General features: G+C 47.8%; 2 protein-coding genes across 8 annotated transcripts; one reads left to right on the top strand and one right to left on the bottom strand.

Moving 5' to 3' along the window:
• Window positions 1-190: 190 nt before the first annotated feature.
• spice1 (spindle and centriole associated protein 1) lies at window positions 191-16,323 on the bottom strand. Of its 7 annotated transcripts, none has more exons than XM_012956517.1 (18): window positions 15,851-16,257; window positions 15,367-15,465; window positions 13,969-14,016; window positions 11,981-12,127; window positions 10,716-10,818; window positions 9,733-9,854; window positions 9,538-9,635; window positions 9,322-9,413; window positions 7,941-8,081; window positions 7,068-7,327; window positions 6,416-6,547; window positions 5,931-6,087; window positions 4,689-4,886; window positions 4,102-4,403; window positions 1,784-1,949; window positions 1,236-1,287; window positions 623-710; window positions 191-355 (listed from the first exon to the last, which is right to left on the bottom strand). In XM_012956517.1, exons 1-18 carry the CDS (start codon window positions 15,875-15,877, stop codon window positions 302-304), a joined length of 2,286 nt encoding a protein of 761 aa, XP_012811971.1. In that variant the 5' UTR covers window positions 15,878-16,257; the 3' UTR covers window positions 191-301.
• Window positions 16,324-17,551: 1,228 nt separating this feature from the next.
• Window positions 17,552-23,593, top strand: zdhhc23 (zinc finger, DHHC-type containing 23). Its single transcript, XM_002939646.5, has 5 exons — window positions 17,552-17,660; window positions 18,836-19,080; window positions 19,738-20,391; window positions 21,222-21,389; window positions 22,197-23,593. Exons 2-5 carry the CDS (start codon window positions 18,926-18,928, stop codon window positions 22,462-22,464), a joined length of 1,245 nt encoding a protein of 414 aa, XP_002939692.1. The 5' UTR covers window positions 17,552-17,660; window positions 18,836-18,925; the 3' UTR covers window positions 22,465-23,593.
• The last annotated feature ends 1,172 nt before the right edge of the window (window positions 23,594-24,765 follow it).

Here is a 24,765-nt window from a genome sequence, read left to right on the forward strand (position 1 = left end):
TATATTTGGAGATATATATATATGTTGGCAGCCCAGCACCAATCAAAATGTGGGACACTCCCCCCCCCCCCCCACCCTGTGCTGCTTTATTAATGAATAACTTTAGGCAATTAGCTTTTTGACAAACTGAGTATGGGTTTAACCCTTTGCTACATTTCCTGCGCAAATAAACAGAAAACTGGACACAAGATGCAGACAATACAAAGAGTTAATAAAAACTCAGATTTTTTTATTGATAAACATATAAATAAGTTAAATAACACAGGAGACACGGCAGGGAGCTGATGGGGGTCCGGTGGGGTTAGGAGACGTGGGCAGAAAGAGCAAACCAGCCCTCGCCCCTCTCACTGTCAGCCTGTAAGAGAGTGGGAGAGGTAAGTCAGGGGGGGTACAGGCTGGCCTGTTGCTTTCCCACACTGCAGTAAAGTATATGCACTACCCTATCATAGTGCGGATTCAGCAGCTTCCTGTGAGCACAAACTGCCCTGTATCAGATCCGTAGGCACCTATAAAGCCTATAATGTTCCCTTCCATTAGATTTCTCCATTTTACATTATTCTGCTTGATTTTGGCCCAGTGCAGACACCGTACTACAGCTCAGCAATACAGGTTTATACCGTACCTGGGACCTCCGCCCAGCAGAGGCCGATCTCACACTCCCAAAAGACGAGTTGATGGAAGAGGTGCTCTTGTTAGATGCACTGGAGAACCTGCAGAAATCACAGGGAGTGGGGATATCGCTTCTTTGTTACAATCAAAACATTATATACAATTATATTTATTTATTACTCCAATATACCAGATTCCACAGACTGAAAGGAAAGTCTATCGCTGGCTCATTTCCCAAACCCCTTTACGCTCACAATTAACCCCTCACCTATGGGTGTCTAACTGCTTGAGCCACAGAATGGGTGGTGTTTTTTTATAACGGTTATTTTTTATTGAGGTTCTTCAAGCCAAGAACTATTCCCAGATAAATGATAGCTATGTACAGTACATTTAGGCCGGTTTAACCCTTTAGTGTCTGCTGAATGTCCCAGGTAGTATTGCACCCTACCTGCCTGCCCCAAACCTGTATCAGTAACACAGTAAAACACATGTTGTGGTGTAGACTGAAGAGAAAACCCAGCACAGCATTAAAAAGGCCCAACTGAAATGCTACAGCGAAACATGGAAATGTTTATCCCATAACAGAAGAAAAATAATGGCAATTTTTCTATTGGAAAAGCCTATACCTTGTGCCCGAGGTCCTGCAGGAGGAAGGGGGGGTCGTATCCAGGGAGGAATCTGCAAGAGAATATAGGGGGGTACAGGCTATGAGCAAACTTAGGGGTCTGTTCCTGCTGAATTGTGCTTATTACAGGGGAATCTCTATGTGCTATAGTTTTATGGTATCTCTCTGTACAGGCTATGGGCAAACTTAGGGGGCTGTTCCTGCTGAATTATGCTTAGTACAGAGGAATCCCTATGTGCCATAGTTTTATGGTATCTCTCTGTACAGGCTATGGGCAAACTTAGGGGGCTGTTCCTGCTGAATTGTGCTTAGTACAGGGGAATCCCTATGTGCCATAGTTTTATGGTATCTCTCTGTACAGGCTATGGGCAAACTTAGGGGGCTGTTCCTGCTGAATTGTGCTTAGTACAGGGGAATCCCTATGTGCCATAGTTTTATGGTATCTCTCTGTACAGGCTATGGGCAAACTTAGGGGGCTGTTCCTGCTGAATTGTGCTTAGTACAGGGGAATCCCTATGGTCACACACACGCAAAATGCCAAAGCTGTACCTGTGCGCCTGTCCTGGGGGGTTATGGGAGATAATGTGGGAGAAACCACAATGCTCTGCTTCTGCTGCTCAATAAGTTTTAGGAGCTTGTTCCGCGCTTCTGCACTCTGCCTGTTTAACTCTGCGATGCGCATCTCCAGGCTCCCTGGGACCTGAGCTGCTTTGTTCTGCTGGGTGAGGAGCAAAGATCACTTTATTTGTTATTGTGCTGCCAGATTCTTGATATGAACATACACTCATTACATTACAATAACACCAAAAAATGTAAGTGTTTTAAAGCAATTTGTATAAATACCCCGCTGGGTAGCCTCGGGGGCAGCCATTCCTGCACTGGTACAGCTGGGGTGTTTGCTACAGAAACCCTCCTATAGTTTATATAAATACCCCACTGTGTAGCCTCGGGGGCAGCCATTCCTGCACCGGTACAGCTGGGGTGTTTGCTACAGAAACCCTACTATATTTTATATAAATACCCCGCTGTGTAGCCTCGGGGGCAGCCATTCCTGCACCGGTACAGCTGGGGTGTTTGCTACAGAAACCCTACTATAGTTTATATAAATACCCCACTGTGTAGCCCCGGGGCAGCCATTCCTGCACTGGTACAGCTGGGGTGTTTGCTACAGAAACCCTACTATAGTTTATATAAATACCCCGCTGTGTAGCCTCGGGGGCAGCCATTCCTGCACTGGTACAGCTGGGGTGTTTGCTACAGAAACCCTACTATAGTTTATATAAATACCCCACTGTGTAGCCTCGGGGGCAGCCATTCCTGCACCGATACAGCTGGGGTGTTTGCTACAGAAACCCTACTATAGTTTATATAAATACCCCGCTGTGTAGCCTCGGGGGCAGCCATTCCTGCACCGGTACAGCTGGGGTGTTTGCTACAGAAACCCTACTATAGTTTATATAAATACCCCGCTGTGTAGCCCCGGGGGCAGCCATTCCTGCACTGGTACAGCTGGGGTGTTTGCTACAGAAACCCTACTATAGTTTATATAAATACCCCGCTGTGTAGCCCCGGGGGCAGCCATTCCTGCACCGGTACAGCTGGGGTGTTTGCTACAGAAACCCTACTATAGTTTATATAAATACCCCGCTGTGTAGCCCCGGGGGCAGCCATTCCTGCACTGGTACAGCTGGGGTGTTTGCTACAGAAACCCTACTATAGTTTATATAAATACCCCGCTGTGTAGCCCCGGGGCAGCCATTCCTGCACCGGTACAGCTGGGGTGTTTGCTACAGAAACCCTACTATAGTTTATATAAATAACCCACTGTGTAGCCCCGGGGGCAGCCATTCCTGCACCGGTACAGCTGGGGTGTTTGCTACAGAAACCCTACTGTAGTTTATATAAATACCCCGCTGTGTAGCCCCGGGGGCAGCCGTTCCTGCACTGGTACAGCTGGGGTGTTTGCTACAGAAACCCTACTATAGTTTATATAAATACCCCGCTGTGTAGCCCCGGGGGCAGCCATTCCTGCACTGGTACAGCTGGGGTGTTTGCTACAGAAACCCTACTATAGTTTATATAAATACCCCGCTGTGTAGCCCCGGGGGCAGCCGTTCCTGCACCGGTACAGCTGGGGTGTTTGCTACAGAAACCCTACTATAGTTTATATAAATATTCCGCTGTGTAGCCCCGGGGGCAGCCGTTCCTGCACTGGTACAGCTGGGGTGTTTGCTACAGAAACCCTACTATAGTTTATATAAATACCCCGCTGTGTAGCCCCGGGGGCAGCCGTTCCTGCACTGGTACAGCGGGGGTGTTTGCTACAGAAACCCTACTATAGTTTATATAAATACCCCGCTGTGTAGCCCCGGGGGCAGCCATTCCTGCACCGGTACAGCTGGGGTGTTTGCTACAGAAACCCTACTATAGTTTATATAAATACCCCGCTGTGTAGCCCCGGGGGCAGCCTTTCCTGCACTGGTACAGCTGGGGTGTTTGCTACAGAAACCCTACTATAGTTTATATAAATACCCCGCTGTGTAGCCCCGGGGGCAGCCGTTCCTGCACTGGTACAGCGGGGGTGTTTGCTACAGAAACCCTACTATAGTTTATATAAATACCCCGCTGTGTAGCCCCGGGGGCAGCCATTCCTGCACCGGTACAGCTGGGGTGTTTGCTACAGAAACCCTACTATAGTTTATATAAATACCCCGCTGTGTAGCCCCGGGGGCAGCCTTTCCTGCACTGGTACAGCTGGGGTGTTTGCTACAGAAACCCTACTATAGTTTATACACAGCAGGGTATTTATATAAACTATATGTGTATGGAGTATTATGTATATATGTGTATGGAGTATTATTTGTTACCGGTGGATCCGTAGCAGGTTCTGGATTACGGTTCTCTTCGGCTGGCACAGATTTGCCCCCTTCTGGGGCATTTCCTGCTGGAGGAAAGTGTATTTGCCCAAGCTGAGCCTTAAGTGCTGCATTCTGAAGCGCCAGCTGCTGCATATGGGAAACAAGGTCCTCGTTTTGAAGGCGATTTATTTGGTTTTGACCCATTTCTAGTCCTTGGCTGGGGGGTTCCTTTTCTGTAGATGCAGTAGGATGATGGCTGACTTGTTGGCCCCCCTGGGCTGGGCGGTTACTATGTTTGTAACTCTTGGGAACTGCAAGAGAGACAGTTGAAACAAACTGGTAACGGTAATAAACTATGTCTGAAACCAGTGTAAGTGAATGCTAAAGGGTAAGTAAATAATCATTTATACAGTGCCGGCGAGTCAATGCGTTACAGTTTCTATATGACAAACAGGACTCCGGTTACAGCGTAAATGAATGGGAAAGGGAACCTTCAGCCTCTGAATTTAGCAAATACAAAGCTGCCCTCCCTGAAATTCGGTTTCTAAGAGAAAGCATTAGAGTAATAGGCAGAATACAGGGCTGCTGCTCCTTACCTGCTGATTGGCTGCTGAGTTCACTGACAGTTTTCTGCCTGGGAGGGGATAACAAGACAGCTTGCTGGAACATACGTGAGGGTACAGAGCTGGCTAATCTGGGCTCCTCCGCAGCTCTGCCCTGGGGGTACAAACAGGGGCCACATTCTTCCTTGGACACCCCAAGTCTGCCGTGTTTATCATCTGTATCTGGCCCATCTGTCAATGAAACTCTTGTTAACCAAATCCACAGGGCCGCCATCAGGGGGGGGGCACAGTTGTCCCGGGCCCAGACGATCGTTGCTTTAAAGGGGGCCGGCCGTGATACAGTTTTTAAGCACGGGCCCCCTTTAAAGAATTACAGGCCCTTGGGTCATTGGTGGTCAGCGGGTAATTCGATTGGTTGTGACCCGTGCATACGTGTGACGGAAGATGCTGGGGAGGACGCTGGTGGGGGAGCTGGAGGATGCTAAGGGGGGGATGCTGGAAGGGAGCTGGATGATGCTGGGAGGGAGCTGGATGATGCTAGGAGGGAGCTGGATGATGCTAGGAGGGAGCTGGAGGATGCTAGGAGGGAGCTGGAGGATGCTAGGAGGGAGCTGGATGATGCTAGGAGGGAGCTGGATGATGCTAGGAGGGAGCTGGAGGATGCTAGGAGGGAGCTGGAGGATGCTAGGGGGATGCTAGGGGGTCCCTGCCCTGGCACCAATGCAAAACGTAACCCCTGGCTACCAATGTCTGTGTTTCCATTGCACTGATGGGAGGGGTCACTGGGGGAGGGATCATTGGGCGAACAATGTGGGAGGAGGGGCCCCAGAAAATGTTGTTGTGAGGGGCCCTGCAACTCCATGATGACTCCAAGCGACTTTTATTCAGCCATTCAGGCATCTCATATGTGCATGTGTTTTCTCAGTAAGCTATAAGCACATTCCTTACTGGAATATAGGGAAACAATATGGCAACTCTCACCATGTGTACAGAATACATAGAGGGAATGTATTATAAATAATAAATCACACACATGTACTCTAGTGTAATATGACAGTTCCCACCCATATGTATGTATATGTACTAGATACACATGAAACTATAACCCAAAACTGCACTGTCTAAATGAAAAACATGGCAGCTCCCACTCATACGTATACACAAATTAGTGATAATATATTATAGTTTAACGTTTACACAGTAAGTTATACCTTTCTGTCTATTTAGAAGACATACGCTCATAATAATCATTAATTTCTAGGTTTCCTCCCTTACCCTGCGAATCCAGGAATTGATTGACCTTGGAAAGGTTGCACTCAGCTGAGGTTCTGCAAGGTTCTTCACTGACTACAGGAAGCTCTTCCATTTCTTGGGGGATGGCAGCCATCTTGTCCCCTCCTACTTCTGGGCGCTGTTTGGTCTGTAAGTGATTCTGTGCAAGGAACAGAAATGTTAATAAAATCCCATTTGTAAATGACCCCCATTTGATAGCTGGAAAAATGAAGACGAGGAAGGCAAATAATTCAGAAAATACTTATATTGAACTTAAAGGTGAACCACCCCTTTAAATATGGTTTTCCTAACAACATACAAATAAAAGAGACACTCAGGGGGTGGGGGAGACTGATCCCTACTTGCAGAACAGTGGGAAACGACAAGTAAAACCGCCGCCACCCCAAACATTAATATTAACCAGCGCTGACAGATGGAATTTATTATAATGGAATGGAACGTATCAATAGCATAAGGTGCCTCTTTACCTCATGGATGTTGTTTCCTTCTTTCAGGGTGAGAATTTCTGCAGTCAGAGCATCGAGCATCAGCCTCTGTTCCACTAGCTCCCCCTGCAGGTGCTGCCTCTCCTTCACCTCTCGCTGCAGCAGCAGGTCACTCTGCAGTGGGGCAATGTGAGAACAGTCAGCAACTCCCCGGGGCAAAGCATGTACAGTCGGCAACCCCCTGGGGGCAACACATGTACAGTCGGCAACCCCCTGGGGGCAACACATGTACAGTCGGCAACCCCCTGGGGGCAACACATGTACAGTCGGCAACCCCCTGGGGGCAACACATGTACAGTCGGCAACCCCCTGGGGGCAACACATGTACAGTCGGCAACTCCCGGGGGTTGCTGAAAGTAACAATGTGCCAGTACTATATATTTTATGTTTATAGGCTACAAGCTATGCTGTGCTAAAAACATGTTGACTATGAAAATTATGGTGCAACCAGCATTCCAAGGGTTACATGCAACTGAGCGTTTGTGGGGGGCCCTGGGGCAGCAGCCCCGGTTGGCCCCAGACACACAGTCCGACACTGCCAGTCTGCATCTAAATGGGCCTGTTACGGTCTAAATGAATGAGGAATGCCATTTAGTTGTGGCAGTTATGTACAGTCACGCAGAAACATTTGTACCTCCTTCAGGTACGACACCACTCGTTTCAACGAGCTGACAAGAGAGAGAGTGAATCCTGTCAGACCATGAGCTGGGGGTGCGGATATCACTTCCCGTCCTGTCTGCCTCTCATACTCGGCCAGATCCTGCTCTACTTCCTGGATCATAGAGTTCAGGAGGCCCAGGCTGGACTGGTTGCTGGCTGTCAGTTCGTGCTGGGATTCCCTGCAAGCACTCAGATCCTTGGTGTGAGAGGGGGTTGCGCTACGGGTTTTCTTTCCTGCAATAGAAACAGAATTTAAAAAAAAAAAATAATAAAATGGGAGAATCTACATGACATTTCCAGATGAGCGAAGGGGACACGTAATAGGGATGCACCAAATCCACAATTATACTATCTGGCTGAATCCCAGAATCCTTTGCGAAAGATTCACAGAAAGAATCCTGATAAAGGCAGTATCTTGGCCAAACAGAATTCTGTATTCGGTGCATCCATAACATGAATACAAACCACACCACATTGGCCACTGGAGAACGTGTCATGAGTATAAGGGGTTAACAAGATGCCCTGCAGATTGTGCAATTACAATATTCGTGCCTTATCAGGCCACCTGTCTCCCATTTTCATGTGAAATTTACAACCACAGAGGGAATTATAATTTCAATTAAGCACGAGTATACGGTATAACAGGGGCAGACCCAGACAGGGTAATACTCGCCTGCCAGTGGGGGCATGTACACATATTTCTAATACACCAACAGAATGCAGGAATGCAGAATGTAGGTATATTTTGATTTATACAGTGCTAGTTATGAACACAAACAATAGAATGGATTCCCCATTAGCCAGGTGTTCCATTCCAATAAAAAGCTTTTGCCTGGGAGTATCAGACCTTTTGATGAGATTCTCTTATTTGCCTTCCCCTGGGGATTTAGAACGCGGCCTATAATAGATTCTGATTCCTCCGGCTTTGGCGACTCTTCCTCTGTTCTGCGCACTTTCACTCTGTTGACTGCCGTGGTGGCGTTTAGAGCTGTTAAAAAGTACAAAATGGTGAATGATAGTGTGAAGGTTCCATGCACGACCATGTTAATCAGTCTATATATCTCTGAAAGGAGCATTTGCAACAATATGTGCCCCATCTGTATCCAAAGCAGCAACATGTACAACTACCAGCAGCCCACTATTAGCTTAAGGCCCATGGATTACTTGTTTAAGATCCTAAACTACCCCCTTCTGCCTTCATCAGATACCAGGTTAGTTTGCTCACAAGCAGCATCATACCTTCCATGTTTGCCTTTTTTTCTTGCATACATATGGACACCCTGAGCTAAGCTCCCAGAGTAGGTGCAGACACCACAAGATATAATTATTTATTTCATTTTTAGCTGCTAGCTGAATAGCTTGGTTCAGGAATGCAGGTATTTACCCAAACAGCACTCTATTTAAAGGACAAGTCAAGTCCAAAACCATTATTTTTAAGGTGGTCTGAGCTGATAGCAGAGAAGTGCATGCACCTAGAACACTAGGAAGGCTGCCAAGACTACACCACTGTGGCTCAATACAGAGCCTTTGGGGTTACTGTGTTTTTTAAATAAAAGGCTCCTTGCTCAGGAAGACCATATTAGTGACTGGCAGGGCCACCATCAGGGGGGCACAGGGGGAACAGTCGTCCCGGGCCCAGAGAATTTCCATTTTTAAGGGGGGGCCCGGCCATGCTAAACTTTTCTGGTTAGCTGGGGCCTCCTTTAATAAAATACGGGCTCAGTCCACCTTAACATTGGGCATCTTAAATTTCATTGGTGGTCAGTGGCTAATCAGATTGCTTGCGCCCTGTGCGTATGTGTGACGTCAGTACACACAGGGCACAACCTTATAAAAGGGCCTGTCTGGCGGAGGAGTCTGAAGTCGCCGCAGCTGCCGCTGAAGAAGCTGCTGCCGAAGCCAAAGCCCATACTATGTATGGGGGCAATGTCTTTGGGGGGCACTGTGTATGAGGGCCCTGATACTTTGTACTGATGGGAGGGGGGCCCAGAAAATTTTGTTGTGAGGGGCCCCGTGATTTCTGATGGTGGCAATGGTGAGTGGAGACAAGGGGGAAGCTGCCTTGTCCTTTAATTTAATTGAATTTTCTTTAGCACAGTTATATTTCAGCTGGCTGAAAAAGATGGGACCTGACAGTGTTATAAAGCAGGTAACACCCTGCTCTAGTAAAGAATTTACTAGGCAAAGAACATTTATTATAACAAAGATCTCCTTATAACCAGACTTACCACAGTGTGTTTGCGATGGGTCACCTCCTGATTTGCAAGGGGTTATAAAGGCCTCATTCTTTGGTCCCTCCCCACTCAGCAACTGTTGTCCCCTAAATTAAGTCAGAAACAATCCTTAAGAGTGTGTGCCTTGCATGGACAGTACATTTCCCCCCAAAAAAACCCACTATTTAATTGCACAAACTGTATAACATAATTAAGTAAATATACATTTACCTCTCTGCCTTTCTGTTGGGTTGCGTGCTAATAGTAACCTCAGCTTCACTGTCGCTGTATTCAGCCGGACTCAGTGATTTGTCCACTTCATTGATAGCCTGTATAAAACCAACAAATAATCACAATAAACATAAAAACAGGAAATAAGTGTAGACACTTATAACAAGGATGCATTTTCACAAATAGGGGTCTTACCTGGGAATCCATGATTGACTCGCTCAGAATAGAAAGCTGGGTTGGGGGATCCTTCTTCTGCACTATGGGTGCTCGGGATGTGTCCAGATCACAGGAAGGAGCCATAGTCACACTGGGAAATCCTACAGAAATACAGGGAGATATCAGTGCAGAATGGCTTGTTTCAGGGTGCAGGACTGTTGTACTGATTGTCAGATACAACAGCAAATGCAAAAAAAATACAGCCCCTGTGATTCCCTAGCCCTTCCCTTGCTGCCCAGCGTGTAAATCTTGCCTTCTCACTAGCAGGAGGGAAAAATACACACAGTGCAGTGGCCACAATTAAATTGTTAGGGAACACTACCCTGAGCTTTACTCCTGAAATAGTATGATGTTAGCAGTGGGGATAGGGCAGAGTTGAACTACTGGGTAGGGGGGCAGTCTCCAGTCTAACAAATATCAAACCTCTTAAGGGTAAGAACATGTGTAGCGGTTCAGTCGCCCCTGGAAGGCTCTTTGCATTGCTTCATTTTCCAAAGTTGCTGGAGGATACTTTGCGTGAATTTGGATTACCTAGGCAAAAGGCTTTCCATCAGCGATTCCTATTGATGCCAATGGAAAGCCATTTCAGAGCAGTTAGTTGCCTGCTATAGCAAAGATCTATCACGGGCAACTGAACCATTCCGTGGGTCCTTAACCTTACAGTATAATTAAGTTAAACACGGACCCTGTCTAACAGATACGCATCAGAGGAGCTGCCATTAAACCACACAAGAGCAGGATAGCCAGTGGCCACTGAACTTCAAGGGGAATCACGATCAAGGGAGAGAAGAGAAAGCTGCAGAAACAATTGCTTTTAACAGACATATATTACAAAGTTGTACCATTTAGTGCTATGAACCTATGTATGTGTTTTAAAAAATATAACTTTACATCCCCTTTAACCTGGATCCAACCAAACCTTCAGGCTAGCTGTATGACTGGCAGTGATGTACAGTCCCTACCTGTGTGTCTGCGAGGAGCATCTCCAAACAGGTCCTTCACTACAGCAAGGGCTCGGTCTGACCTCTCCAATACATCATTCATCAAATACTGATCAGAAAGGATCTGAAAAAGAACTTAGAGTTAGAGCTTGGAACATTTATGGTGCCAAGAGATTGGCGAGTTGCTTATGTTATTTAGTAAGGCATCCCATTTTCTATAAGCCTGTTAGCTTTACATGTGGTCAGAAAACTTATGGAGGGGGTAATAAGCTATAAGATACAGAAATACTTTGCAACGCACAATATTGAGGATGTGCCATGCTGATTAAATGAAGGAATATTGACCTGGAACATAAAGAGAACTGGCTGAAGGATAGATTACACAGAGTGTGGGGTACATGGAATGCTTTCTAAGTGGACCAGGGGGTTCCGCAGGGGTCAGTCATTGGCTCTTTACATTTGTTTATTAATGACTCTGAGGTTAGCCTTGTAAGTATTGTTTCAGGGGAGATGACACAGAAGGGCTGAATGTGTAGGTTTTATTTCCACCAAAATGGATAATGTAATTATACATACCTTAGTGTTAGTAACTGTATTATTTGAGTTCCCGAAAGCCAGCCTGACAATAGCACATACGCAAAGAGCAGTCGCCAACCACCTCACCCCCAAACTTTATTAAGAGGACACAGCATTTAAAAACTACATTGCTATTTCCCCATATTGCAGTGGAACAGCATGGTGTGTATTTGGGTGCTTATAAACTGCTTGATATCACTCCAACTTGCAGCGCAGCAGTAAAGTGTGCCTGAGTCTGAGCTTTCAGCCAGCGCTACACATTAGAACTGCTTTCAGCTAACCTATTGTTTCTCCTACTCCCATGTAACTGGAGGAGTCCCAAGCCGGACTTGGATTTCTTACTATTGAGTGCTATTCTGATACCTACTGGGAGCTGCTATCTTGCTCCCTTCCCATTGTTCTGCTGATCGGCTGCTGGGAGGAGGGGTGGGGGACATCACTCCAACTTGCAGCGCAGCAGTAAAGTGTGCCTGAGTCTGAGCTTTCAGAAGGAGCCAGTGCTACACATTAGAACTGCTTTCAGCTAACCTATTGTTTCTCCTACTCCCATGTAATTGGAGGAGTCCCAAGCCGGACTTGGATTTCTTACTATTGAGTGCTATTCTGATACCTACTGGGAGCTGCTATCTTGCTCCCTTTCCAAGATTATTTTATATATATATATATATATATATATATATACCAATAGACAAATATATGAATATTTTTACCTCCTTCATTAGAGCTAGGCGTGAATTTTCCAAAAGAGCTGAATATCCTCCATTTTCTTTCTCCGACTTTTTATTTGTCGCTTTGTTCTGGAGTTCCCAACGAGCCAGCCACTGGTTCTTGGATCTGTGTATCTCCCGCCGGTGCTCCTGCAAAAACACAACCCCAGCAAGGCCTTTATGTAAGCCACAAAGGTGTCACTTGTAATATTCCACAATGAGTAAGATACAGGCTAAAACAATTTTTTCCATAGCAGGCATTAACCGGTCAATTTTCCTTGCCAGTTGGCTACTACAGTGGAGGAAATAATTATTTGACCCCTCACTGATTTTGTAAGTTTGTCCAATGACAAAGAAATGAAGTCTCAGAACAGTATCATTTCAATGGTAGGTTTAACAGTGGCAGATAGCACATCAAAAGGAAAATCGAAAAAATAACTTTAAATAAAAGATAGCAACTGATTTGCATTTCATTGAGTGAAATAAGTTTTTGAACCCCTACCAACCATTAAGAGTTCTGGCTCCCACAGAGTGGTTAGACACTTCTACTCAATTAGTCAACCTCATTAAGGACACCTGTCTTAACTAGTCACCTGTATAAAAGACACCTGTCCACAGAATCAATCAATCAAGCAGACTCCAAACTCTCCAACATGGGAAAGACCAAAGAGCTGTCCAAGGATGTCAGAGACAAAATTGTAGACCTGCACAAGGCTGGAATGGGCTACAAAACCATTAGCAAGAAGCTGGGAGAGAAGGTGACAACTGTTGGTGCGATTGTTTGAAAATGGAAGGAGCGAAAAATGACCATCAATCGACCTCGCTCTGGGGCTCCACGCAAGATCTCACCTCGTGGGGTGTCAATGATTCTGAGAAAGGTGAAAAAGCATCCTAGAACTACACGGGAGGAGTTAGTTACCTCAAATTAGCAGGGACCACAGTCACCAAGAAAACCATTGGAAACACATTACACCGCAATGGATTAAAATCCTGCAGGGCTCGCAAGGTCCCCCTGCTCAAGAAGGCACATGTGCAGGCCTGAAGTTTGCCAATGAACACCTGAATGATTCTGTGAGTGACTGGGAGAAGGTGCTGTGGTCTGATGAGACCAAAATAGAGCTCTTTGGCATTAACTCAACTCGCTGTGTTTGGAGGAAGAAAAATGCTGCCTATGACCCCCAAAACACCGTCCCCACCGTCAAGCATGGGGGTGGAAACATTTTGCTTTGGGGGTGTTTTTCTGCTAAGGGCACAGGACAACTTATTCGCATTAACGGGAAAATGGACGGAGCCATGTATCGTGAAATCCTGAACGACAACCTCCTTCCCTCTGCCAGGAAACTGAAAATGGGTCGTGGATGGGTGTTCCAGCACGACAATGACCCAAAACATACAGCAAAGGCAACAAAGGAGTGGCTCAAGAAGAAGCACATTAAGGTCATGGAGTGGCCTAGTCAGTCTCCGGACCTTAATCCAATAGAAAACCTATGGAGGGAGCTCAAGCTCAGAGTTGCACAGAGACAGAAACCTTAGGGATTTAGAGATGATCTGCAAAGAGGAGTGGGACCAACATTCCTCCGAAAATGTGAGCAAACTTGCTCATCAATTACAAGAAACGTTTGGCCTCTGTGCTTGCAAACAAGGGGTTTTCCACTAAGTATTAAGTCTTTTTTTGTTAGAGGGTTCAAAAACTTATTTCACTCAATGAAATGCAAATCAGTTGCTATCTTTTATTTCAAGTTATTTTTTCGATTTTCCTTTTGATGTGCTATCTGCCACTGTTAAACCTACCATTGAAATGATACTGTTCTGAGACTTTTCATTTCTTTGTCATTGGACAAACTTACAAAATCAGTGAGGGGTCAAATCATTATTTCCTCCACTGTATAATAGACATATCACAGCTAACTGCCAATTGGTTGCTATGGGTCAAGGACACAATTTTTTTTTATTTTTTTTCAAAGCATAAAATATTTGTATCTGTCACTCACCAGCTCTTCATTTGTGGCACGGAGCACCGTGAGATCACTGACTGTACTCTGTAATAAATGGGTTTTAAAGGGATATTGTTAATGGCAGTTATGGGAATTAAAACACAACACATCTAATATGGATTTCTGTGCCAAGTAAATAAAGTAAGTGCCCCTACAGTTGAAAATCTTAGTTTAAAATGAAAGCCAAGTAAGTGTTTTAACATTTGAGAAAGCATTTCTGAACAGTTAAGTTTCATATGGCAAGACTCTAACATTAGAGACTGAATAACTGAAAAAATATAAAGTGTCTGCTGCTTACAATGGGGGGATCAGATAGGGTCTGTGCCACTGTGACAGAATGCTCTGTTATACAGATAGCTAGAATCTCAGCCATAAAGCAGGGCAGGACTGCTGCTTACAATGGGGGGATCAGATAGGGTCTGTGCCACTGTGACAGAATGTTCTGTTATACAGATAGCTAGAATCTCAGCCATAAAGCAGGGCAGGACTGCTGTTTACAATGGGGGGATCAGATAGGGTCTGTGCCACTGTGACAGAATGTTCTGTTATACAGATAGCTAGAATCTCAGCCATAAAGCAGGGCAGGGCTGCTGCTTACAATGGGGGGATCAGATAGGATCTGTGACACTGTGACAGAATGCTCTGTTATACAGATAGCTAGAATCTCAGCCATAAAGCAGGGCAGGACTGCTGCTTACAATGGGGGGATCAGATAGGATCTGTGCCACTGTGACAGAATGCTCTGTTATACAGATAGCTAGAATCTCAGCCATAAAGCAGGGCAGGACTGCTGCTTACAATGGGGGGGGATCAGATAGGATCTGTGCCACTGTGACAGAATGCTCTGTTATACAGATAGCTAGAATCTCAGCCATAAAGCAGGGCAGGACTGCTGCTTACAATGGGGGGATCAGATAGGATCTGTGCCACTGTGACAGAATGCTCTGTTATACAGATAGCTAGAATCTCAGCCATAAAGCAGGGCAGGACTGCTGCTTACAATGGGGGGGGATCAGATAGGATCTGTGCCACTGTGACAGAATGCTCTGTTATACAGATAGCTAGAATCTCAGCCATAAAGCAGGGCAGGACTGCTGCTTACAATGGGGGGATCAGATAGGATCTGTGCCACTGTGACAGAATGCTCTGTTATACAGATAGCTAGAATCTCAGCCATAAAGCAGGGCAGGACTGCTGCTTACAATGGGGGGATCAGATAGGATCTGTGCCACTGTGACAGAATGCTCTGTTATACAGATAGCTAGAATCTCAGCCATAAAGCAGGGCAGGACTGCTGCTTACAATTAATGTGACACTATCTTGTACATTACAAACATTACTTTATGTTGCTTATTAAATACACGTGAGCGAAACTGCAAAATAAACCATCCTCACATCCCATTCCTTTCTGGCCTGCGGTTTCTTTTTGCCCTTCGATGGCTTCTTTGTGAGTGAAACATTCGTTGAAGTCCTGCCGGCTCTTAAATAAGACATCTGAAAAGAGAGAGAGATAAGATATAACACAGTGTTTTCTGATTTGTGGTGTTTGAATTATTTCGCTTTTTATGTAGCAGCTCTCCAGTTTGGAATTTTAGCAACTATGCAGTTGCTAGGGTCTAAATTACCCTAGCAACCAGGCTTTGATTTGAATGAGAAGCTGGAAAATGAATATAAGAGGGGCTGAATAGAAAGATAAGGAATAAAAAGTAACAATAACAATAAAACTGGAGCCTCACAGAGCAATAGGGTTTGGCTGCCGGGGTCAGTGACCCCCATTTGAAAGCTGCAAAGAGTCAGAAGAAGAAGGGAAATAATTGAAAATGATACAAAATGAAGACCAAGTGAAAACTTTCTAGTTATAGGCCATTCTATAACGTACTGAAAGTGAACCTGAAGAGTGATCCATTTTTGCACTATATAGCGATTATATCTTTGGTAACTGGGAGCCAAATACCGGAGAGCTGCTCGGTGTAGGGATAGTTACCGCCTGAGGAGCACAAGCCGCTGCCGCTCAGTCCCTTCAGCTTCTCTCTCTCAAGTCAAACCGGGCCGCGCTTACCCGCCTCAATGCCACTCCGCATCACTTCCGGTAGCGTCACCATAGCAACGGCGTCGCGGCCAACCGCCGGAGGGGCTGCAGGGCGGGGCTCCGTGACGTCACACAATTCTCAGCCAGTCAGCCCCACCCCCTTCCCCTGGCGCCTCTAAAAGCAGCGATTGGGCCGGTGTCAGGGCCGTTATAAGGCCTTAATGGGTCCCACAAACCCCCGTTACTCAACCCCCCAACATCTCTCTCCCCCCCAACATTAATGTGACGTGAGACAGGGGCTTCTTTACTTTTTGTTATTATGTTCCTCCTTCCTCAAGAGTAGCTCCTCCCACTGAGCCCTCCCACTCAGGCATTCTCCTCCGCCCTTCCCTTTGCAACTTTATCCAATAGCCTTTCCCCATGATGTACAGCTTTCTCCTGTCTCCGCTGCATTTACTTATCGGCATGGGCAGGTGGGTCAGGGCCACAAATACAGTCCTTTATACCCCACGCAGGGCACACACTGGCACACACTGGCACACACTGGCACATACTGGCACACACTGGCACATACTGGCACACACTGGCACACACTGGCACATACCGGCACACACTGGCACACACTGGCACACACTGGCACATACTGGCACATACCGGCACATAGTGGCACATACTGGCACACTGGCACACACTGGCACACACTGGCACATACCGGCACATACTGGCACACACTGGCACATACTGGCACACACTGGCACACACTGGCACATACCGGCACATACTGGCACATACTGGCACACACTGGCACACACTGGCACACACTGGCACACACTGGCACATACCGGCACATAGTGGCACATACTGGCACACACTGGCACACACTGGCACACACTGGCACACACTGGCACATACCGGCACATACCGGCACATACTGGCACACACTGGCACACACTGGCACATACCGGCACACACTGGCACATACCGGCACATAGTGGCACATACTGGCACACTGGCACACACTGGCACATACTGGCACACACTGGCACACACTGGCACACACTGGCACATACTGGCACACACTGGCACATAGTGGCACACACTGGCACATACTGGCACATACTGGCACACACTGGCACACACTGGCACATACCGGCACATAGTGGCACACACTGGCACATACTGGCACACACTGGCACATACTGGCACATACTGGCACACACTGGCACATACTGGCACACACTGGCACATACTGGCACACACTGGCACATACTGGCACACACTGGCACACACTGGCACATACTGGCACACACTGGCACATACTGGCACATACTGGCACACACTGGCACATACCGGCACACACTGGCACACACTGGCACATACTGGCACACACTGGCACATACTGGCACACACTGGCACACACTGGCACATACTGGCACTCACACACCTACTGGGCACCGCCGACAGGCAGAAAGAGTTAAGTGCCAGTGGGCGGGGAATGGAGGGCGGGGAATGGAGGGTGGGGCTGGGCGCCGCCTATCAGCTCATTGGCTGAGAGTGGGAGGGGCGGGGAGAGCGAAGGGAGCAGGTAGTGTCGCGCTGCATTGTGGGACTCAGGGCAGAGTAACAGTGTGACATTGGGCTGAGGAGATGGAGAGTCCCGGTAAGAGCCAAGGCGGGATGCGGAAGAGCCAAGGCGGGGAAATGATTCGGGCTGGGGATAGAGGCACCGGAAGGAGCAGCCTCATATAAGGAGGATTATATTTAGTCAGGCACAACCGACTTCCGAGTGCCTGGGAGTTACGTGCCTGTACTGTGGGGCAGAGAGACTGGGGCATGTGGGGCAGAGAGACTGGGGCATGTGGGGCAGAGAGACTGGGGCATGTGGGGCAGAGAGGCTGGGGCATGTGGGGCAGAGAGACTGGGGCATGTGGGGCAGAGAGACTGGGGCATGTGGGGCAGAGAGGCTGGGGCATGTGGGGCAGAGAGACTGGGGCATGTGGGGCAGAGAGACTGGGGCATGTGGGGCAGAGAGACTGGGGCATGTGGGGCAGAGAGACTGGGGCATGTGGGGCAGAGAGACTGGGGCATGTGGGGCAGAGAGACTGGGGCATGTGGGGCAGAGAGACTGGGGCATGTGGGGCAGAGAGACTGGGGCATGTGGGGCAGAGAGGCTGGGGCATGTGGGGCAGAGAGGCAGGGGGATGGCAGTGAAAGGAGCAGAGGGACAAAGGTATGTGGGGCAGATACAAAGGGTTGTCAGGGTATGGGGCAAAGCCAGCAGGCCTTACCCAAGCCACATTAATAGAACAGAGTTAATATACTGAGTACAAAACCCATTCGCGGCATTAGTATATACAGGAGGGGCCTTTCTGTTTAATATTTGATGTTCTGCCGACATTACGGAGAGTCCGAGTTACTGATCTGTAGGAATAAGATGTCGTAGGAGACAGTCGGCCTCCTGCCCAGTCTCTCCAGCTCCAACTAATCAGGCAATATCAGCCCCCTGCTCCTTACTATATATATATATATATACACACACACACACACTGATATATTACTGGATGCTGACTGCGCAAAGCCATTAGAGTACATTCCCAAAGCAGCTGATCACTTGCATCCACGCCGGGGTATCAAGCACAAGTTGCATGTACAACAGCTCTGGAAATTTGGGGGAAAATGCAGAATTGGGTAAAAAAGAACAAGTCACTTTGCCACTGATTTGTGAATGAGCCCTATCCAGGGGTATTTACAGATAAGCTGAGCCCGGCACCTATGTACAGAGCTGATACACGTTGGAATGTGCAGAACTGAAAGCTTTTCCTTATGTCTCCCCAGTCACCCCATGGGAGCAAGTCATCTAGGTACATGGAAAGGGGCGTCAGGACTCCGCTGGGGCATTCTGGGACCCCCTTGCTATAGAGCAGGATGATGAGGGCAGGGAAGGTGAAGAAGAAGCCTCGGAGAGGGAGTGAGACGGAGGAGAGTCTGTGCTGCTGTGAATATATAAACCAGAAGGGGGAGAGGAGCCACCTGGCTGCCTGCCTGTGCGATTGTGAGGATGTGGATGAAGCTTGTGACAGGTGAGTCCAGCTCTAGTCCTGCCCTGGTCCAGCTCTAGTCCAGCGTTAGTCCAGCTCTAGTCCAGCTCTGGTCCTGCCCTGGTCCAGCTCTAGTCCAGCGTTAGTCCAGCTCTAGTCCAGCTCTGGTCCTGCCCTGGTCCAGCTCTAGTCCTGCCCTGGTCCGGCTCTAGTCCTGCCCTGGTCCGGCTCTAGTCCGGCGTTAGTCCTGCCCTGGTCCGGCTCTAGTCCTGCCCTGGTCCGGCTCTAGTCCTGCCCTGGTCCGGCTCTAGTCCTGCCCTGGTCCGGCTCTAGTCCTGCGTTAGTCCGGCTCTAGTCCTGCGTTAGTCCGGCTCTAGTCCTGCGTTAGTCCGGCTCTAGTCCTGCGTTAGTCCGGCACTAGTCCAGTGCTAATCCAGTGGATCACTACCAGATACTGCATTTGCTTAGGGGTAAGTGGTGCTGGAGGTTCCTCACTGCAGACATACTCAAGGCATATTGTCCAGCAAGGAGGCACGGAATATAGTTCCGTACCTGGAAAAGTACCATAGAAAGTACTATAGTACGCATGGGGGGGTTATTTAATACCCCAGAGGACACAACAGCAATAGAGCCCTGTATAGGGTATAGTAGGGTGTTTGCTGCCCACAAAAAGTGACAATGCTCTTTGTTTTTCCTCAGATGGATCAGTCGTAAGTCCTCCCAGCCAGAGGTGTGGGCCAGGGCCTTAGAGACGGCCTCAGATCGGTTCCGCGTTCCTTGGATCCGGGGCGCTAGGAGGATAGATGTGAGCATTATCCCTCCTCTCATTGTCCTGCCTGCCGCCCTGCACCTCGCTGCCCTCCATGTGCTGCTGGCTGTGGTTACTCTCACCTCCCTCCCTATCTTTGTCATCTGGTACTACCACCTGACCCACAGGCGCAAGGGCAAAACCCTGCTCTTCCTCAGCCTGGCGCTCTTCTCCCTGGGGTACATGTATTATAACTTCGTGCAGGAGGTGTTTATCAGAGGCGACATAGGGTGGGGTCATTTCATTTCCATCACATGTGGGCTGCTCTTAACCCTGCTCACCTTGGTTAAGGTCAAGCAAGACCCAGGCTACCTCCTAAAACATGCAAAGGACTCTGGGATGAAGTCTGAGGGAGGCTGCGAGTTGGCCAATGGAATTCAGACTGTTAGAGACTGTGATGGTTTCCCCCAGCCTCAAACAGATGGAGATTCCCTCGTCGCTGAGAAGAACTGGTGCAAAATGTGTCAACTGGTAAGACCCCCGCGTAGCGGCCATTGCATGATCTGTGGCTTCTGTGTCCGGAGACTGGACCATCACTGTGTCTGGTAAGTTCTTTCCCCTTCTACAGGGGATTGTGCAGCTAAATGGGTCTCTTATTGACTTGGCGGATAGGGCAGCTTGGCCGCTAATGCATCTCGGCTCTTCCATACCATTAACTCATATATAAATCATTACATATTTCATTAGGGGATCTCAGACGAGGGGTGGATTTCCCATCATATTCAGAAGCCTAATGCACTTGCTGTCAGTGTTTCCTTTTCTATAGTAACCCCTTCCATTGCTGCTGGTTATGGAAAGCAGAGAGTACCGGAGGGGCTCTAACAGTCTATATGTAACAAAAGGCACTAAGATTGCTCAGGGGCAGTAACCCATAGCAACCAATAAGATATTTGCTTTTAAACAAGTGACCAGTAAATGCTCCCTGCTGATAGGATGCTATGGGTTACTGCTCCTGGGCAAACACGGTGCCTTTTATTACATAACCCCCATATTGATTAAAGAAGAAGGAGAGGTAAAAACTCAGTAAGCTTTATCAGCCATAAGCACTCACTGAGTCCTCTATCAAAAGAAACACAGAATGCTTTTCCTTCTCACACGAAAGCCCCCATTTAACTCAAGCAGGGGTAATTGATGTTTAGTCCTCCATGTTTGTGGGGCATGACATACAACATAAGCCCGTGAGTAAATCTCAGCTGCCCTCTGGGTATCTAAGCCAAAATCTATGGGCGGAGCTTCCCAATTCCACTGAAAGGAAACGACCCACAGCATTCCGAGGCATTTGACTTATACTGCCTGGAGCCATAACCCTAATAAACAGGTAATGATGGGAAATGTCTCCCACCCCAGTTAATGGTTTCTCTTTGTTTCTTTGCAGGATTAACAACTGTATCGGTTCCCACAATCACCGCTTCTTCATCCTCTTGCTCCTCTTCTTCCTCTTTACCTCTGTCTATGGGATCACCGTGACGCTGAACCTCCTCTGTAGGGGCAGGAATGCGTTTGTTGCTCTCCTCTACTGCCCTGGGGTATATACAGAATACAGGTAAAAGGATGGCAGCACATTTTTAAAGGACATGTCAACCCCAAAAAATAAGTGTTTGCCTAATAAAAGATCCTCTCAGGTCCCTGTCTGTGTTTAAGATGAGGGGTGGGCGTGTCCTAACGGTTTCTGTCAGAAGCACAGTAGGAGGGGGATAGCCAATCACAGCCCTGCAGTCTCACAAGCAAAGACAGGCTTCAGTTCCCTATCAGGTCAGCTAGCTGCTGATTGGTTGCTATCCTACAGTGCCACCTGGGAAAGGAGGCAGCAGGAAGTGGCACAGATGGGCGGGGCTAGTGGGGTTTTTGGAGACATTTTCCATCAATCAGCCCAAAACACTACTTATGAAAGCACATTCCTTCTGTATTTTGATGAGTACGATTCATTGGCTCAATATTGATTTTCACACAATATGTCCCCTTTAATGAAACTGCAGAATGAGGAGGCGGGTACAAGTTTCAGGGCAACCTCTATATCAGGTGCACCTAAAGGAGATAATGGGCTTTGTATAAAGAATCCCCTCCTACCCCGAGTTGTTTGTGACATAGGCTTACAGATAAGGGAGAGTTTATTATATAGGGGTTTAACTAGGACTGAGAGACCTTCTTTCCCCTCCCATAATTGATTTTAATAGCCAATGAAGTGACCCCTCAGCTGTTAAACTTAAACTCCCATCAACCTACAGACGGCAGAATTCCTATAAGTCCTTCCATACATGTAGATTAAGATGCTTTGGTTTAGCTTCCCCTTTCCTTCAGTGTGAACTTTCTCGACAGCAGTTGTAACGGGCGTGTCTCCCCTCTCCCCCAGCACTGCCTTCAACTACACCTGTGTGTGGTACTGTGCCATCGTCACGGCCGGGATGGCCTACATTCTCCTCATACAACTCATTAACATCAGCTACAACGTGACGGAGAGGGAGGCGCGCATTGCTCTGCGCAACAAGACGGCGCGTCGGATGTTCTGCGGCCTGGTGGTGGACACAGGAGCTTACAATCAGGGGTTTTTTCAGAACTGGCAGAACTTCCTGCAAATGGACTGTTCCGCAAGTGCCGATGAGCTGGGTGCCATTGTGTGACGCCACTCCGTGCTTTAGCCAGTCACCCGTTGCCTTATTGCTAGGGACCTGCCGGATATAGCACTTCTTTTACTGCCTACAGGGACTTTTTATGGTTTTAAGCAATTTTTTGTAAATGAAGGTTGGTTTAATTGCACATATAACTTAAACTACAGATTATCCAACTGATACACATTTGTAAAAAAAAAAAATGCTATATATATATATATATATATCTATAAATACAAAAATGAGGCTCCACTGTATTATTCTTGTTAGGGTTCCCCCCCCCCCCCTCTTCTAAGAAGGCCTTGCATAGGCTGCCCCTATTGGTCAGTAGTACAGCTGAGCCCCCTGTGGGTCAGCGGTAGGGCCGAGCCCCCTATGGGTCAGCGGTAGGGCCGAGCCCCCTGTGGGTCAGCGGTAGGGCCGAGCCCCCTGTGGGTCAGCGGTAGGGCCGAGCCCCCTGTTGGTCAGTAGTACAGCTGAGCCCCCTGTGGGTCAGCATGGCCGAGCCCCCTGTGGGTCAGCGGTAGGGCCGAGCCCCCTGTGGGTCAGCAGTAGGGCCGAGCCCCCTGTGGGTCAGCGGTAGGGCCGAGCCCCCTGTTGGTCAGCAGTATGGCTGAGGCCAAGCTTCCATATCATCTCCCTCTTATTGAGTTATTTTTTGTGTTGACATGTGTGAGCGCTGTATAATAAAGGACACAGGGTAGGTATCAGTGCTGTATGTAAGTAGTGCTGTCATGTAACGGTTTATATCCAGAAAACCCCAGGCCCCAAGCATTCTGAATAACAGGTCTCATACCTGTATATACATATATAATGTGACACTATGCAGGGCTATGTGATACACTGAGGGTGAGAGCAGCAAGTTTATTTATTGGTATTTTGCTAGGGCAGTGCCCTCCTCTCCGCATACACACGTATCCAACCACAGCGCAGACACTCCAGGTTCAGCATTTCCTCCGGGAAACCTGACTGCCCCCCGACTGTTGAATGAAATCTTTCTGCCAGCGCATTCTATTTGCCAGCTTGCACAGGTGCCTTTCCACCAGCTGAAGATGCTGGGCACAGAAACCCACTGCCTTCCCCCTTGACGTGCTGCCAACCCATAGCAACCATGGGCGCAACTTATAATGGAGATTTTTAACTGTGGAGTTAACTGTTTGGGACTGAGCTCATCAGATCCGGTGCTAAGAGAATTAATCCGGCAGGTTTGGGTGCCAGATTGCTGCTCAGTGATATCCAAACCCTTCCCCCGGATGCCACTCCGGATGCCCTTCTAAATTAGCCCTTCTGTTTCCGGAAGGGAATATTTGTCTCCCTGTCTCTGGTTACATCTGTCTCTAGTTATCTGTCCCCGTTCCCAAGTGAGGAACAAGTTAAACCCATGCCCCTGTTTAAAGGGACCCTGCCCTGATATTTATGGGGAAATTTTTATCTCTAAATGACACTGTTACACAGCAAATGATTCCTTCTGCCATTTAACCTTTTATTCTTCAACCAACAAATGTATTTGTAGCTGTAATATTGGTGTGTAGGCGCCATCTCAGTGCCTTGTGCCTGAGTCTGAGCTTTCAGCCAGCGCTACCCATTAGAACTGCTTTCAGCTAACCTATTGTTTCTCCTACTCCCATGTAACTGGAGGAGTCCCAAGCCGGACTTGGATTTCTTACTATTGAGTGCTATTCTGATACCTACTGGGAGCTGCTATCTTGCTCCCTTCCCATTGTTCTGCTGATCGGCTGCTGGGGGTGAGGGGGGGATACCACTCCAACTTGCAGCGCAGCAGTAAAGTGTGCCTGAGTCTGAGCTTTCAGCCAGCGCTACACATTAGAACTGCTTTCAGCTAACCTATTGTTTCTCCTACTCCCATGTAACTGGAGGAGTCCCAAGCCGGACTTGGATTTCTTACTATTGAGTGCTATTCTGATACCTACTGGGAGCTGCTATCTTGCTCCCTTCCCATTGTTCTGCTGATCGGCTGCTGGGGGGGAGGGGGGGGATATGACTCCAAATTGCAGCGCAGCAGTAAAGTGTGAGTGAAGTTTATCAGAGCACAGGTCACATGGCTGTGGCACCCTGGGAAATGAAGAATATGGCTAGCCCCATGGGAAAAACAGATTACAATGCAGGATTCTGCTGGAGAAGCTCTATTAACTGATGGGATTTGAAATAAACAGGTTTTCCCTGACAGTGTTGCTTTAGATGTTAAATCACAGTGACACCTAGCGGCGCCACAAACTGCTCAACCTCTACGTAGTAGATTTTCCTTTGTGTGGAACTTACCTAAACTCTCCCGGAAACCTCCAAAAACAGCAC

The sequence above is a fragment of the Xenopus tropicalis genome, chromosome 2 (assembly GCF_000004195.4).
Source record: "Xenopus tropicalis strain Nigerian chromosome 2, UCB_Xtro_10.0, whole genome shotgun sequence".
Lineage (NCBI taxonomy): Eukaryota > Metazoa > Chordata > Amphibia > Anura > Pipidae > Xenopus > Xenopus tropicalis.

Coding starts and splice junctions, on each gene's coding strand:
- zdhhc23 (XM_002939646.5), top strand. CDS start 18,926: ATGATGAGGGCAGGGAAGGTGAAGAAGAAGCCTCGGAGAGGGAGTGAG. Junction 20,392..21,221: donor CTGGACCATCACTGTGTCTG/GTAAGTTCTTTC, acceptor GTTTCTTTGCAG/GATTAACAACTGTATCGGTT. Junction 21,390..22,196: donor GGGGTATATACAGAATACAG/GTAAAAGGATGG, acceptor CCTCTCCCCCAG/CACTGCCTTCAACTACACCT.
- spice1 (XM_012956515.3), bottom strand. CDS start 15,877: ATGGATCACTCTTCAGGTTCACTTTCA. Junction 14,017..15,366: donor AGGCCAGAAAGGAATGGGAT/GTGAGGATGGTT, acceptor CATTTATTACAG/AGTACAGTCAGTGATCTCAC. Junction 6,088..6,415: donor AAGGAAACAACATCCATGAG/GTAAAGAGGCAC, acceptor TTCCTTGCACAG/AATCACTTACAGACCAAACA.